The sequence below is a fragment of the Pinus tabuliformis genome, chromosome Q (genome assembly GCF_031772625.1).
Source record: "Pinus tabuliformis cultivar Carrire ecotype Pingquan chromosome Q, CPIR1, whole genome shotgun sequence".
Taxonomy (NCBI): domain Eukaryota; kingdom Viridiplantae; phylum Streptophyta; class Pinopsida; order Pinales; family Pinaceae; genus Pinus; species Pinus tabuliformis.
This window is the reverse complement of record NC_142296.1, coordinates 687070949-687084262: the sequence shown is the minus strand read 5'-3', so window position 1 is coordinate 687084262 and position 13314 is coordinate 687070949. Positions and strand designations below refer to the sequence as shown.

Here is a 13314-nt window from a genome sequence, read left to right as displayed (position 1 = left end):
GAAAATTATGGAATTTAAGTTATATGGTTTTTAAAATAAAATTTGGTAAGTATTTTTGTAAACTTAAGTGGTTACAGTTATCGCTATCAAAATTTAAGATTTTGGGTGTTTCAATAAACATGATTTAAGATTTCAGATGCCCCAAAAGTTTTTGATGGTACTGAATCTATTTCCACCATCAAAAACAGGATTCAAACATTGCTACTGCAAAATTTCTTGAAATATTTTTGCTCAAATTCTCCTCACGCCCTTTATAAGGATTATTTATAAACTATGAAAGTTGCAAGGGATGGTGTGGGTATTTGTTTTGTGTAGCAAAGGTCATGTATAAGTTATGAATGTTGCTTGGGATGGTAAATATTTTTGTTACATGAGATGGTGTATATATTTTCATGTTTTGAAGAAGATGGTGTATGTATTCGATGCAACAGTTATGAATGTTGCGTGAGACGAGATGATGTATATGTTTTACAAATAAGAATTTAAAGCAGCAATATTTATACACCACCTATACAGCATTTACATGTTTTACAGATAAGAATTTAAAGCAGCAATATTTATACACCACCTAGAGATGATGTATATGTTTTACAAATAAGAATTTAAAGCAGCAATATTTATACACCACCTATACAGCGTTTACATGTTTTACAGATAAGAATTTAAAGCAGCAATATTTATACACCACCTATATAGCATTTACATGAGTTGTCTTTAGTGCGACGTTTTGGAAGCTTTTCCGGTGCGTTTTTTGGTCAAAATCCTCTAAAATCCAGTAGGAATTTATTGAAATCACAAGCTTGATGAGTAAACCTGTGCAATCGAAGTGCCCGAGGGGTTTTCCAGGGTGCTGAGTCCATATATATAAAGTCAAAAAACTAGTTTATATAACACAAATCAAAATTTCACCTCAAATTTTTCCACGGTATTTTGGCACCAGAAAGTACAAAAAATTACACAAAAAACAACTCATTTACATAATCCATCTAACTTTTGTTTTATGCACCACGCCCTGCAACATTTTTTTATTAATTATACATCACTTATATAGCATTTATATGACCCATGGAACATTTTTTTTTATACTGCGTAACAGGATGGTTAGACTATACAAGATTTAACCGGTTGGCAGGGTGTGGTTCAACCCACATCACATCTATACGTGTATAAGAGTGGTTATTGCTCGCCAATAAAACCAATATTTCTACGATACAGATACAATTATGAGCGACAATATTCAAATACAATAATGGGCATCAAATTCTGACGTGAGCAATCACATGCAACTTAAATACTTGATTGTGCAAAATTCCAGCCATCTGTCAAAGCGAGCAGGGCCATGACTCAAAAGGCACAGATAGGTGGGTGTGGGTGTGGGTGTGAGTGGAAGATAGAGAGAGCCTGGCCTGGCCCACTGCAAGGCTGCCCAAAACATTTTTCTGGATGGGTTTAGCCCACACCACACCAAGGCTATAGGACACAAACACTTGTATTAGCCTATCCAAGGCTGTCCAAAACACTGGACAACAGAAGATTCTTTTAGGGTTTCTAAATTTTGGTCATAAACAATAAAAACGAATTACTTTAGAAAAATATCCACAAGGTAGGTGTGGGTGTAGGTATACACAAAGCCTGGTTTGACCCACTGCCAGGCTATCCAAAACACTTCCCGGATGGCTTTAGCTCACTGGGAGGCTGTATGACACATTTCCGAGGAAAAGATTAGTTGGTTGCTTAGGGTTTTTAAATTTTTGCTCAAATAACAATGAAAACAAATTACTTATTGAACAATCTCCAAATTTTATGAAACTATTATTTAAAAGAGACTTTTCAATATAAAATTTGTAGCATTCCAATCTCAGATAAGTTTTTTGTTCTGAAACTATTATTTAAAGAAGGCTTTTCAATAATCTGAGTGAGTTGTGGAGAGGGTGCAAAATATCCAAAATCGTTAACAAGCAGAAAGCAACACCTTTCCACCAATTAGTCTTGCCCTTCTTCAAAATGATGCTTTAAGAAGAAATATGGACACTGATCTGGAGATTGCAGATGTACATAATTATAATAGAAAAGGTGTTACAGAAGCTAGCAAGGCTCCCAGAGACAACCAATCCACTGGTCTCGGAGAAAATCTGAATGCCACTGTGGAGAATAGAGTCAGAAACAAAGATTTTGTCGGATGTAGCCAAAATAATGATGTCTCGTTCATGAACACAGGCCAACATGATATTGAGAATGAAAATGTAAGCAGGTCCAAGCAGACAATATCATATTTCCACCAATTAGCCTCGCCCTTCAAACTGAGTGCATCAAAAAATTACACAAGGCAGGGCAATGTCGATCCATCTTCCTAAGCTGTGACTTTAAGAGGACCAGAGCCTGTGCAACATTTTGCTGGTTCCCAACACGTGCCATAGAGTAAGCTAGAAATAGAGTCTCATTGCGTGCAAACCAAAGCATGTGCTGCAGAAAATTGCACAATTCAGAGCAATGTTTCAAATCCATCTTCGCAAGCTGTGGCTTCAAGAGGATCAGAGGCTGTAAAACATTTTCATGGTTCCCAACACGTGCTGAGGCCAATAGCACAGAATAGAGAACAACTTTTGTTTGTTCCACCTGTTCCTTGTGGGGCAGATCTACGGGATAAGATGGAAATGGAAAATAGATTAAATACAGTTCAAGTAAGCACTGAAGCCTCAAAACCTATCACTATGATAGATGAATTAGGAGGAGATTCTATTCTGCAGAGTGCTCCATTAGGGAAACATTAATGGTGATGTAGATTTTCCCTTGGAGAATAAATCGAAAGATCTAACAAATGTGATAGATGAATTAGGAGGAGATTCTATTCTGCAGAGTGCTCCGTTAGGGAAACATTAATGGTGATGTAGATTTTCCCTTGGAGAATAAATCGAAAGATCTATCAAATGGAAACATCTTTCAATCTCCTTTGGGTGAAACATTGTAATAAAAAACTTCTCATACATACCAAGTTGTTCCTCATGGTGTCTGGTAATGATAGGGTTAGGGCTAGATGCACCCAACGTGTTTGATAATGAACAGGTTTAAGGTTAGATGCACCCAGCGGAGCCACCGAACGTTGAAAGAATTGGCACCCAGCGTGTCTGGTAATGAATAGGTTTAGGGTTAGATGCGGTTTAAATAGCTTAGCATTCATAATCAGCCTCTTGCATGTCGTTAACCAGGATAAAAATGAAAGCCCAACAGATGAAAACGAATAAAAATATACATTAAAACCCTAGTAATTTAGCCTGTACCCAAAGTTCCAAGAATACGATGACGAAGCCATAATGAGTTAAAATATTTATAAAACCCTAGTAAATACTGTGTAGGCAAAAGCAGAGGGAGAGCCATACACAATAATTTACAACAGGATCCACACAGATGAAATGAGTACACAATTCTCACAGCACAACAAGAGTGTAAGGAATGAATCAGTGTAATGAATGAAACCCTATCTTGCTCATTATTCAACGGAGGCAGGGGCCCTCTAATCCTAGAGTTGATGCCACTGCCACAAACACCAAGGCAGCCACCGGCAATATTTTCACAGACACAGACGCTATCGCGTTTGATTTGGTACTTGTGGTTGTTGAGGGTGTGGCAGTAGAAACTGCTCAACACAAAATCCCCTTTCTCATTAATTCTCAACTTAAATATCTCTCAAGGGAAGGAAATGGCGATTGATGAGACAAACAAAGGAAAGGAGAATTCCTGACCTGAAGATGAAGGTGTGGTTGAAGTTGGAGTTTTCCCAGTAGACGAACCACCCGCAGTCGCTGTTGCGCAGATCACAGATCCAGAGGAAAGAAGGCGGCATGAGATGAAAAATGACAATAAAAGAATTGCAGGAAGGCAGCATGAGAAGAAATATGAAAAGAAATGCAAGAAATAGGGCAAGGGAGAAGACTTACTTTTGCTGCATTGGCTGGCGCTAACATTCTTGCCACACTCGACAGGCAGCTTCATGGCTTGGGTAACATTGACGCCTAGCTGCTTAACGGCGTCACTGTTGAGAAGATTACAGAGGCATTGGGAGTCCTTGTCGATGACAGAGATGAGAGCAGAGCAGCATGTGGCATCGGGCTTGGTGGTGGCGTTCAAATAAGGGGCACAAGCGCTGAGGGACGATATGCACGACGTATTGTCTGTGTCTTCACACCCTACCAACATCAAGATTGACAGAAAAAGACGTATTGTCTATGTCTTCACACCCTACCAACATCAAGATTGACAGAAAAACCAGAGGTCGAGTCCAGGCAGAGCCCTTGTTGGCAGTGCGAGCCAAGCACATATCAGCTGCGAAACGAATGGCTCGCTAGCGGTGCGTCCGTCCCGCTTCCTCATTAACCGTTCAGTTTCGCTTTCTCATTAACCGTTCAGTTTTGGATCAATGTTGGATCAACGATCACACTTCATTCAATCGTCTAACACCACAAATCCACGGTCAACAATAGGACACGGGGCGGCTGGGGCAATTCATTTCAAAGGGAAACGCCTTACGGCGTAATTATTTGCATGAACAAAACAAAGATGAAAAAGATAAAAATAACATATTGAGTGACTTTTTTTTTCGACAATTCACTAGCACATTCGTTTTCAAAGTGTCATTGTCTTACAATGCCACGAAACTTGGTTTTTCATGATATGAAATTATTTTATGGAATAGGTTTCGCACAGTGTAATAAGAATTTTATTAGGTTGTTATAATAAGAATTTTATTATTATTATTATTATTATTATTATTTTCTATGTTTTTATTCATAATTGAAGTCATGGATATTTTTAATGACATTTAGGTGATGCCTTCTACTTTGTAGCATGGAGATGAATGCTTCAATTTTGTTAATAACTTTTTGCACACTTTTTAATTATGTCTATTGATAAGTGGCGGTGTTTTCTCTTCATTAATTATTTTAATTATGATAATGTCATTGTTGAAGATATGACCTATTTCATATGGCCTAAACCATCTTGTTCTAAGATTTTCTTTGAAATCTGTAAATATAGAGCCACAAAGGAGAACCTAGTGTCTAGTTTGAAACTATTTGACTTTAATGAACATGTCATGTCGTTGAATTCTTTATTATTGGATTATTTTTGTGTGAGATAGACCTTCTTGTTGATCTCATCTAAAGTAATGAGATTTTAAATTTCTTTTTCCATTTTTCTAAAAAATAAAGTTTAGCTGAAATGTTGTTTCACGTTTTTTTTTATTTCAAATTCTAATAGCAACAATATATATTTGGCATATACTATCTCATAGAGTGTGAAGCTAATTGTTGTTGTATTGTAGGCCCAAGTTATTTTTACTAGTTTGTGTGCTTAGTCTCTTATATGAATTTGAATTACCTTGGTGAGTGTTGCCACTCACTACATTATGGGTTTCAATTGGTCAAAGTTGTCCAAGAGCAATGAAGTTTGGAGCCACTTTCCCATGCCACAGAAGATCTCAGAGCTTAATCAGACCCTCTCCAGTGGCTATTGCTCAGAAAGAGTTTTCCAATGGTATATAGAAGTCCAAAAAAGGACTCCTGGATCATAAGTTAGAGCCTATTAAAGATTGTCTTTAGAAAGCCCAGAAAACCAAGAAAATGGCTAAGTATGAGGGCATCTCGCAATCTCGCATCTCGCAAGTCAGCAGTCCCGCATCCTGCAGTTTTGCATGGCCCCCGCAATACCTGATGGGCCATCCTTAGGGAATTGCGAGGGGGAGGATCGTCAATAGTGTTAAAGTGTTGGGGAGGGCAGAGGCTGATTTACACTAAAAATCAATGAAAAAAAGGGCCGGGCCACCCCCTTCTCACTCCTCCATGTGGCGAAATGTGGTAAATCTCGCATCACGCAATCCTGCAATATCCATGGATTGGCAGGGTTCTGACTTAATAGACCTTGCAAGGGCCGATTCAGTGATATGTTGTGACATCGTCGGGGAGGTCTGAAAAAGTTTAATAAAGAAAAGCATGAAAAAGCCAAGGTCAGGCCGCCCCCTTCTCTCTCCTCCATGTGGCAGTACGACAGTACGGTAAATCTTGCATCCCGCAATCTCGCAATATCGGCGGATCAGCGTGGTTTTTATTCAAGACCTTGCGAGGCTTATTCTGCAGTATAATGTAAAAGTTAACGGAAAGGTAGAAATTCATTAACAAAGGAAATGCCTGCAAAAACCAAGGCGGACAGCCCCCTTTCTCTCTCCTCCACGTGGTAGTACGGTGAGTGACGTGGTAATACAGAGGGTGACGTGGCCATACGGGGGACACATGTCACCCAATTTCGGCATTTTCAGGGGTGAAATGGGGCCATTTCTGGGTGCCACATGTCACCACTCATAGGGTGACACGTGGCAGCAATGACGTCACCCCGCAGATCAACGATCACAACTATTAAGGGGAAAAGCTAAAGGTAAGGTGCATGCAATTGCGATATGCGGGGATCCTCCTGGATGTGATACGACATGTGTTATATTGTATAAGGATTTCGCGTCCAGACTGTCGGCCTGCGCTAAGGAAAAAGGTAAAGGGTCCCCCTCTCCTGCAGTGCAATTGTGATGTCCTAGGTGGGCCTGATCCCGCAGATCGACGATCGCAGTTGTCTAGGGAAGAAGCTTAAGGTAAAGCACGGTAATGCACCAATATGTGGGATTTTTCTTTACAAAAGAAAAAGGCTCCCAAACATGGGTCTGATGGCCTTAGCACCTGAGGGATAAGCCCCTGGTTCCAATCCCCAGTCATATGAGGAAAGCCACACGAGGGGCTATAATAAAGGGGGGCTAAGGGGGAAATCAAAAGTTCATGTTTTGCCTATTTTAGAGGAAAAATGCCCACGCCTGAGAGATTGCGCTGTTACACTGTAATACATATCACCCACTACATCAAGGCACCGATAGTGCAAGATAGAGTTTTAATGGGCAGATGGGCTGGTAGCTAAAGACTTAAATGGAGCATGGTGTAGCAATGGAGCATGGCACAACAATGGAGCAGTACACAAGACTCAGGAAGATTAATGGCTCAACATGGAGCCCCATCCCTCTACACAGCAAAAGACCACAAATACGGGCACTTACAGTCGACCCAACCCCTACTCCACAGAACAAGGAATCCAAGCAGTAAAGGAAGAAGTGACGGGGTCAGTTGAGCAGCACAGGAGGCCATACCATGAGCAAATTATAGCCTGAAGCAGAGGTGATCACAAGATGGCACAGAGACTCTTCATTTACTTTTTTGTCTAGTTATTTACTTATTTTTGTCCTATAAAATGCCTTCCTTTCAATGAGGCCTTTAATTCTGTAACATTTTGGGCCACAGATCCATCTCTGACTAAGACAACCAGTGGACCTGACAGCTGAGTCTAGAATATAGATATTTTGTTGTAATGAATTTTCTTTCTCCCCTCTCTAGATAAATAGGGGAAAGAAGACTTAACAAAGGTTCAGAAATTCTATAGAAAATACTACATGCCATTTTCAGATTATTTTTCTTTGTAACTCAGATATTTTTTCAGAATATCAAGGATATGGTGGTGATTCCCCTTCAAGTATTACAGTATGTGTTCCTTCTGTTAAATCTCATTTTATGTTCATCTTTCCTCTCTGTATTCATGCAAATTATAGCTGCTAGAAATGTTTCAAGCTTCCTCATAGATTTATTTGTATTGATATGTGAATGCAAGTGCCTGTAATTATATCACAGATTCACTTGTCTCAATATTATTGATGCATATACCTATGTGGACTATTGAAATCATATCTTTAAATCTGCAACACATGAATCATAGCATTCAACCCCTCCTTCATCCATTATTTATGCTTGTAACTCAAATAAGTATAGAAATCCTTAATGCCTCAAGCTCTATGTTTAAGTGTGGAACTCTTGAAGTATTATGCGTTATGTGATGAGTTGCTCGTTCTCTTTGTCCTCTCTGATCCGCTCTGCAAAATCTTATTAAGTTGTAAGCCCTTGAACTACTCGGCCTCCGCTATTTTCATGCATATTTATGAGATCTGAACTTGTGAAGAAGTACTAGAAATTCATGTTTTATTTCTTTGGATAAATGAACCAACCCATTTCCTATATATATATATATATATGTATGTATGTATGTATGTATGTATGTATGTATGTAGGTATTTATAGAACATAAGTGATGTCTCCAGTTTCCTGTAAATCATTTGAGACACACAAATTTAGATGTGCCCAGGCACTGGACTTGTAAGCAATCCAAGATTGTCTTTGAGAGCTACAACAGTGTGTATATTATTTGATTTCCTATTTGTAATCTCACCTTATCCATTTGTTTTTGTGTGACAAGAGGTAGGTTTCCTATGCTTAACATGGTGTTTACAAGTTAACTCCTCAATTAGATTGGAAGTGAACTATGAGCCTTGGTTTAATACTATTTCTCTTCAAACTCCAAACCTTGTCAATATGTTCCCATCTAAGAAATATGCAACTTTGTCTTCTATGGCATTTGGTAGTACCTTGACCTCCACCCATTTGGTAAGATAATTTGTACAAAGAAGGATGTAGTGCTTTTGATTTGATGGAGGGTTTATTGGGTCAATGAAGTATAAACCCCACATTTCAAATGGTTCAAAGGATTTTAAGGGTAGTAACAACATTTCATCAACTTGTGTGGGTCCACCCATCCTCTAGAATTCATCACACCAAATGACATATTCTTTGGCATCTTTATACAGTGTTGGCCAATAATAACCTTCATAAAACTTCAAGAGTTTATGTTTTAGTTGCAAAGTGCCCTTCATTGGGTTCATCGTGACATGCATGCGACACATTATAGATTTCATATTATTTCAAACAATGATGGATGACCTAATGAGGTCCCATTTTGAATAGATATCCCTAAATATAACTATATGGAGTACTCCTCCTATGATTCTACAATGTTATTTATGAAAGAAATGTTAAGGAAATTGACTAGGGATAAGATAGTTTACAATGTTTGTGAGTCATGGAGCCTACAAATATATTGAAAACAAATGCTCATCAGGGAAGGTGACATTGATCTATAAACTTTTGTGGATATTCCGCCGAATAGTTCGTCACAAACAAATTTGAGAAAATTACTGAAATCTATACTATGTTAGGCTAATTTTCCTTTAGACATTATATTCTTTAATAGTTGATTTTCTACTTTAAATGAATGAAATAGTTGAAATGTGAGAAATAAATAATATAAATAAATACACATGCACACCCATAGATAGAAAGAAATTTTCCCTGGAAAACCCTTATAGGAGAAAACCTAGCTAGAAGGTGAGGTCGTTTTGCTCTCTTTTCTCTTGTATGGAAGTATGTAAATACAAAGGAATAGGTATTGTCTATGGAGTTACTTGAGACTTATGGCTTGTAAGGCTACTACAGAACCTTAGCCCCCTCTATTATTATATCTAACTTCACACTCCAAGTTTCTTTACTCAACCACAAAACAAAATACAATAACATAGAATGAAACCTCTACTCCTCCTAGTGGCTTGGTATTTAACATAACTTGATAGAAAACTAGGGGCAAGATTTGGCTCCCTTGCCCTTAACTAGAGTTACATTTTTGGACCTTCTAGATTATTATTGAAAATGTATATGTGGCATATGAATAAGTAACAGAGGAAGACATCACATCCTCTTGTACCATGGTGGTCAACTTATAGGAGGCAGAACTTTGCATATGAACTTCATTTGACATGATTATTGCACCATTGGAAAGGTATCTAAGTGTAGAACAATTTCAAAGTTTCTTACACAAGCAAGAGTTTTTTTGACCCCAAAAAAACTTGTTTAATGCTTCAAGAAGGATCTTGAAGGTTTCAAACCTTGATTCTCCAAACTGGGACTTTCCATTAAAATGACCCTAAAAACTTATTCCTCCAATTTTTTCCACTTTGAAAGCATCAAGATAGATGAAAAATAATATAATGATCCAATCCAAATCAATCATCCACTAGTGCTACTTCTAGGTTGTTTTCCAAATGAGATAGGAAAGCTACGACAACATTCTCCTTGCTAAGCTTATCCAATATGGTTATATTAAACTCTTGCAGTAAAGGATGGGTCCACCCATCCTTTGGAATTCATCACACCAATTGATAGATTCTTTGGAATATTTATATAGAGTTAACCAATAATAACTTGCATGTAAAACTTTAAGAGTTTTCCTTTTACCTGCAAAGTGCCCTTCATTGGATTCATTATGACATGCATGAAGAACATTACAAATTTCATCTTAATTGAGGCAATGATGTAGCACATGATGAGGTCCCATTTTTAATAGTTATCTATAAATCCAACTAGATGGAGCACTCTTCCTATGATCCCACAATGTTCTTTACGCGAGAAATGTTGTGGAAACTTTGTAGAGATAAGATAATTTAGAATGTTTGTGAACCACAGAGTCTGCAAAGATATTGCAAACAAATGCTTGTTAGGGAAGGTTTCATTAACTAATGCTTCCTCTAGGTTGTTTTCCAAATGATATAGGAAACATGCAACAACATTATCCTTTCTAGGTTTATCCAATATGGTTAGATCAAAATATTGCAACAAGCGTAACCATCTAATTATTTTACCACTAATGACAAGCTTGTTGATGAGATATCTATTTGCAACATGGCTAGTATGGACAAAAATGGTGTAACCTATTATATTATGTCTAAATTTATTAATGGGACACACCACAACAAGACGTTACTACCAAAAGAATGTATAATTTAATTATGTTCTAGCAAGGATTTTGTTGACGAAGTAAATAGCATGTTTTGTGTATCCTCATGCTACCCTGGGATAACACCTAAGACCTTCCGATGAAGCATATGAATGGATATGAAAAGGGATTTTCGATTTTAGTCTTTTTAGCATGGGGGATGAGATTAGCTTATGTTTGAAAGTGTTAAAGGTTGCCTAACATTCCATAGACAATAATAATTCAACATCATTTTTAAGGTGGACATATAATGGGGCAACAACCTTACTAAAGTTAAGAATGAATATTATATAATAGCCAACATGTCCAAGAAAACTTTGGATGTCATATTGTTTGCAAGGGCAGGTAATTCTTGAACAATTGAAGTTTTAGAATTGTCTACTTTTATGCTTACAATTGAATTGTGTTGTTATACCTTCATTTATTAGTAAGAAGTAGTTTTCACTGAGGGACAGGTTCATATCCTTGCATCTATGTAATACCCTTTCTAGGTTGGTTAATACTTGTTCATACATATTCTCATAGACTATAAAGTCATCCATATATATATCTCCATTGTCATGGATCAAATCTAAAAAGATGTCAAGAACAACCCTTTGACATGTGGTCAAGGAAATGCATAGTCCAAAAGCTAACACTTTATAGGAAAAGGTACCCATGGACACATGGATGTAGTTTTATCTTTGTCTTGCAAGGTATCTGTATTTGAATATATCCACTAAAACCATCTAGGAAGGAAAAATGTTTTCTCGGATAGGGTATCTAGTACTTAATCAATGAATGGTTAAGTAAAGTGGATTTTCTTGGTTGCATTATTAACTTTGTCAAATTTTTATGAGTTTGTTCATTAGAACTGGTCATGTCACCTACTTTGCATCTAATATAAGTGTAAATAGTTTCCAACTAAGGCCTTCCAAGAATTGAGGGATAACCTCCTAGTCTTGATTTTGTTTACAAGGCCATAAAGTATGTTCAATATTCCCAAGGTTCTATAGAGACAATAATATATTCTAACATCCCTTCTAGCATGACAATGGATCTATCAGTGATTTGAAGCATAGTAAGGAATTTCCTTAAAAGTCCTTGAAGTCATCGTTTTTATAAATTATCCTTTGTTATTACATTTTTCATTTTTCCCAGGTCATTCAAAGTGCTTGATATCGATTTATTGGCAATGTGAACATTCACCATGGGTATTCCTAGATTAGAATATTTATAAACAATCACCTTTCCAAGCATAAAATCAACAAGTTGCCCTATGACACGGATGGTTTGTGGATAATTCCCTTTTCTTCTAGGTTTCTTTAAGCATAGTTCTCTAATAAAAAAAAATTTAAATTGGCACATCCTTAATATATTGGATTAATAATATTTTGAACACATAAATGCTTATGCTATCCCAAAAGTTAGATTTTGGTTGGATCATGGGTTTAAATTGGTTTAACCTTTCTATGAATGGTGGTTTTTCCTCTACATGATGTGATTCTTGTTGAGGAGTGGAATTTTGTGTGTGAATTTTAGGATTCTACAATTATTCCTCATTGACAAGTTCATTAATGATTGGCAATAATGGTTTTGTCACCTATTTTCCTAAGCAGAGTCAAACTTCATTATAATCTAAAGATATTATAGAGTAGAAATTATGCATTGCTATATCATTGCTACATATTTGTTTTTATCGTTTGGATGTGGTACAACATGAACATGTAGTTTATGAGGTCTAGGATGTTGGGGAGTATTGGTTAGTTAAGGAGGTGACAACAATGATTTTTATTGAGAAGTCAGTTGCTAGTTTTGGTGAGCTTTCCAAGCTTACTACTGAGCAGACCATTGAATTTGTTGGGGATGTTGATAAGGAAAGAAAAATGGCTACTGATTTAAGAAATTTGGATATTGCCATTGCTGATAGGGTGGAAATTGATTTGGCCAAGTATGAGAATACAAATTTGTTAGGGTATTAAATTGATTATTTTGAGAAGAATTGAAAAATTAAGGGTGTTCATATTGCATTCCTTAAGTTATTAATGGTATCCATTACCATTATTGGTTGACGAAACAAACCTACTGCACATTTTGATATATTCCCTCATACAAAGCCTCCAAACCTAGTGGCTATTGAAATTGATTGGTGTCTTTGTAAATAGTATAAATCCTATCATGTTTTGTAGGCATTCATGAATAACATGTTTTTTGTGCACTTTGGGCAAAACAATTCCAAAGCATTTTTTGTTTCCTCTTTCTTCTACGTCACTAGAAGTGTATAGAATTGGATTGCTAATGAATCTAAAAGATATGTCATCCATAATGTTATCACAAGATTATTTAATATTTTTAAGGCGCTCACAGTTTAAGTGTCAACGCCAATTTGTTAAAAATAGTATAAAAGTGCTGACAAGTGGATTATCAACGTCAATTTGAAAGTGTGATCAAACAAGCGTCGGCCAAATAAATGACTCCTATTTTGGTGGATTTGGCCCAAGCTTCATGGAAAAGTTACCATTTCAAACATAAATACCCAAACTCGATAGTCAAAAGGAAAAGGTGTCAAAGCATGTTTTGTTTTCAATTGACAAAACTTTT

The 13314-nt window shown here is 36.9% G+C and overlaps 1 protein-coding gene across 2 annotated transcripts; it reads right to left on the bottom strand.

Moving 5' to 3' along the window:
* Window positions 1-1863: 1863 nt before the first annotated feature.
* On the bottom strand, window positions 1864-4205 carry LOC149221409 (non-specific lipid transfer protein GPI-anchored 3-like). Of its 2 annotated transcripts, none has more exons than XM_089382974.1 (3): window positions 3936-4205; window positions 3741-3800; window positions 1864-2636 (listed from the first exon to the last, which is right to left on the bottom strand). In XM_089382974.1, exons 1-3 carry the CDS (start codon window positions 4192-4194, stop codon window positions 2296-2298), a joined length of 660 nt encoding a protein of 219 aa, XP_089239100.1. In that variant the 5' UTR covers window positions 4195-4205; the 3' UTR covers window positions 1864-2295. The 2 variants fall into 2 exon arrangements, with proteins under 2 accessions (XP_089239100.1, XP_089239101.1); XM_089382975.1 differs by lacking the exon at window positions 1864-2636 and adding an exon at window positions 3093-3634.
* Between the last annotated feature and the right edge of the window lie 9109 nt (window positions 4206-13314).

What these genes read in the sequence shown, in the direction of transcription:
- LOC149221409 (XM_089382974.1), bottom strand. Translation starts at nt 4,194, where the DNA reads ATGTTGGTAGGGTGTGAAGACACAGACAATACGTCGTGCATATCGTCC. An exon ending in CGCCAGCCAATGCAGCAAAA is followed by an intron (nt 3,801 to 3,935) that starts GTAAGTCTTCTC and finishes TCTGCGCAACAG; the next exon opens with CGACTGCGGGTGGTTCGTCT. An exon ending in AACCACACCTTCATCTTCAG is followed by an intron (nt 2,637 to 3,740) that starts GTCAGGAATTCT and finishes CTTATCCCGTAG; the next exon opens with ATCTGCCCCACAAGGAACAG.